Source organism: Morone saxatilis, unplaced genomic scaffold (assembly GCF_004916995.1).
Source record: "Morone saxatilis isolate NCDOM2014 unplaced genomic scaffold, NCSU_SB_2.0 Contig24, whole genome shotgun sequence".
Classification (NCBI taxonomy): Eukaryota; Metazoa; Chordata; class Actinopteri; family Moronidae; genus Morone; species Morone saxatilis.
Window position 1 is genome coordinate 11,315,204 of NW_023339807.1, and position 3,580 is coordinate 11,318,783.

Sequence of the window (3,580 nt, forward strand, 5' to 3'; positions counted from 1 at the left end):
TGAAATGCAACAATGAGAGTGTAACAAAGAAAGGAGAAAAAGCCAGTATACAGAAAGCAAGCTGCAGATAAATCACTCTCCATCCTTTTATTCTGGATGTACAGCATCCTGTCCCCATTATTCCATCATCTCATTATCCACTGAATGAGTCTAGTTTTATAAAGTCTAGTTATAGACAGATGTGCAAGGACATTAAGCAATTTTGTTTCCTTTTCTTTCTTTTGCAGAGAAGTGAGAGGTGAGACGGGATGCAGCGTATAAAAGATGGGGCAGTTGGTTGGAAGAGTTGAGGGGAATTGGGTTGTTGGATGTATGTGAGTTTTACTCTGTGCTGTGCTTGCAAAACACAGCTCCTAGAAATATTACAAAACCCTGCCTGCAGAATCCGCAGGGGTATATAATATTTCTTTTCTGGGGGGGATTATTATATGCAAATATTTTTTTTTCCCCGCAAAATTCTCACTTCGGTGAATGGGTTCTTCCCACAGATTACACTATGATATGTAATTTCTTTATATCGTCATTTTTATGGTTTTCAGTGTGGATGCTTTTGGCTCGATCCCCGGTGTCTGCTTTACATTCCATTTCCCATGAGCACGCCATTTTTCAGAAGGAAAATGTTGTAACAAGGAAAATAAATTACAAAGCCAGTGAGCAAAAATAAAAAGCCTTAGGCACATTTGCACTTCGGCTAGTTAACTTATGACACTGTACAAACTGTACAAAATACAGCACTTTTAACTAGACACGGATCTTTAGACTAGACACAAGAATGTGAATATCAGCACTCAAAGGAGACGCAACATTATTCAGACCTCGAAGATACAAACATAGAAGTAATACCTGTTCATTACTGACAACCTCCCTGAGGTACAATGACTTAGGTGTGGGTATCACATGACTGACCTGGGTGCCGTCTGGTCCAATTAGATCCAGCGATCCCATGGTGCTGTAGAGGAAACGTGTTATCTTCATGAAGTTATCGTCTCCGATGGACCAGGAACCGTCTACCAGGAATGCCAGGTCAGCCTTGGCTTCCTTACACACTAGATGGACAGACAGACAGACAGACAGACAGACAGATAGACAAGAGAGATATATAGATTTAGTCAGCACGTCATTTTGTCTCTGCATTTAAAAAAGTAATTTCAAACCGAAGGAAGGTTTGTGGAGGACAAAGCATAACTTGAATGTTAACTGGCTGCCTGATATATTCAGACTCAGAGTAAATATGCATAGTATGAAGCACTGCAAATACACATTCACTGCAAACGGGTAAATATGGAAAGGCTGGGTCCTCAGATTCATTTTCAGACTGTAGAGTTTATAAAGATTAAAAGGTATATCGCACACTCTCCGACTCAAACTGATTTTTCTGACCACAAGAAATGTGCTATATTCATATTGTGTATTTTCTTTCTCCTTTAGTAAGCTGCTCATTCATATTCCTGGTCCAGCAGTAACTTTTCCTTCTTCTTTTATTCTTCTCAGGTTTCTAAATGACTCCCACTAGCCTTATCTTTGCTGCCGTAAAGTTGTGTTGTGGTTTTCAAAGTTCTTCGCTAAATTCCAAACCTCGTTTATAACCATGTCAGCCTCCATGAAAGCTGGGGGAAGAACCTTCGTTTATTAGGGAAGGGTGGTTGAAATTCTAAATGCAAGAGAAGAGAAGATGAGGAAATTAACTAGTACAAAAACTCTACTGGTGTTACTGTTTTATAAGAGGAGCTCTCATGCTTGTCAGAAATGTTATGTTAAAGGTCAGCTGGAGAATGTTTTGATTACAAGGTTTTATGTGGCTGATTCAGATACAAGCTGTGATGATATACTGAGACTTTTTCATTCTCTTCCTCTGTGTTATTGTCTTGAATACTCTCACCACTTGTCATCATAATTTTCTTTATATCTCTACTTTAATACTGCATGTATTTTTCTCACTTCTTTCTGTCTTTACCACTGTCTTTCTCCCCATTTGTCTCTTTTTCACTCTGCTCCCCTCTCTGTCTGCAGCCCTATCTCTGCCCGTTTCTCTCATCCTGCCAATCACTTTGTTCTATTCACTTTTTCTTGTTGTTTTTACTGTCTGATTCTCTTCCCTTTACAGACACATATGCACCTCTTTCCCCTGTCTTCCTGGTTCTGTCCTGAGTAAAGGTTGCCTGTCATTACAGACGAGGGCATCGGTCTGACAAAGGTTAGAAACCTAGAGAGAGATGCTTACAGACGGGCTCAGCGGGTGTATCGGTTCATGTCAGTGGAGTCTACAGTGCTCTTTTACCTGAGCCCATCAGACAGGAAAAAAGGAGGAGGACCGTCTGGGTAGGAGTTGGAGGGTCGGACTTGAACTTGTACCATTTGGAAAAATCCTCCTCCACAGTGTGCATATTTTGTCTTATCTCTTGGGGCATCTAGTGTTGCAGCATGATTTACAGCTAATCAAGTAATCCATAGGCATCAAGTTATGTTCAAAATAATATTTTACAGGTTAGTGTAGCTTAGAAAATTAGAAACTATCATACTATTAACATTATAGCTTCCTAGATGAAGACTACATGCTCATACTGCAGTTATAAAGAGTCACGGCATATTCACCTGTCAGTCACAGGTGCACCCTGTATAGTACTGTTGAAGCCAATATGCTCTATTTGTGATTGGTAGTTGGACTGACTGCTCTGGTGTTATAGTGCTCAACATAAACTGTAATTAAGCAGAAGTTGGAAGGGAGTGATCAGGTTAGCTCTGCTGAATCTGAGGTAATAAACTAATAAACCAGGACTGGAGTAGCATTTCTTTACTTTGGCATAGCCTACAGCCCACAGTAGTCTATGTATGGTTCACACAATAATGTCATTGTGACGAAAACGTCTCGTAGACTTCCTGTGTAACATTCAAGTGTTTTTTCCCATTCACTTTTTGCTTACCTTAAATTTACCCTTCCTGATTTAGTTATAGTGCCCCCCAAATCCCCCAATTTCCTTCCAGGTCAATGTTGATGTTTTGAAACTAAACACAGTTCACGGTTGTGTAAAGACTAAAGAGTAACATAACAGAGTTACTTTATTAAAAGTAAACCTTTTACCTTTTTTCGTTTCCTGTTTAAAAATTATGCCAGAGCGGCATGGCTTGCACTGTGAGTGTGGTGTTGATCACTGTTTTAAATTTAAGAGCAAAACTAAAATGTATCAATCAAATTATTTATTTTTTTTGCCACTGATCATAAAAGAAGTTTATAAATGCTATGAAATCTACATACACATGCTTGAGAACTGAATAGCTGTTCTCTAGCTGTAACTCTAGCTCTGCATCACATTATTTGGTTTCTTTGTTTCAAAATATTAAAGTGAGCAAACTGTAGAAACATCATAACTCCCTACAAATATACAGTGAAAATAAGCAAGATGGGTGCTAAACAAAACATTTTCATGAGAAAAGAGGCTGTTATTACCACCAAAAATATTGCGTTTATCTGTTATAAATAATAATGTCTATTTATGACACATATATGACAGCTGGCGTATACTGACTGTAATGCTTCACAAGTTGCCAGCATGGCTTCGTATAATTTTAACTAAAAATGCAT

General features: G+C 38.7%; 1 protein-coding gene across 1 annotated transcript in view; it reads right to left on the minus strand.

Moving 5' to 3' along the window:
- LOC118336272 (collagen alpha-1(XIV) chain-like) overlaps positions 1 to 3,580 on the minus strand; it is a gene marked incomplete in the record, with an annotated part of 121,764 nt that overhangs the window by 53,128 nt on the left and 65,056 nt on the right. The window contains 1 exon segment of the mRNA XM_035672881.1: positions 907 to 1,046. Coding sequence (XP_035528774.1) covers positions 907 to 1,046 — 140 coding nt within the window.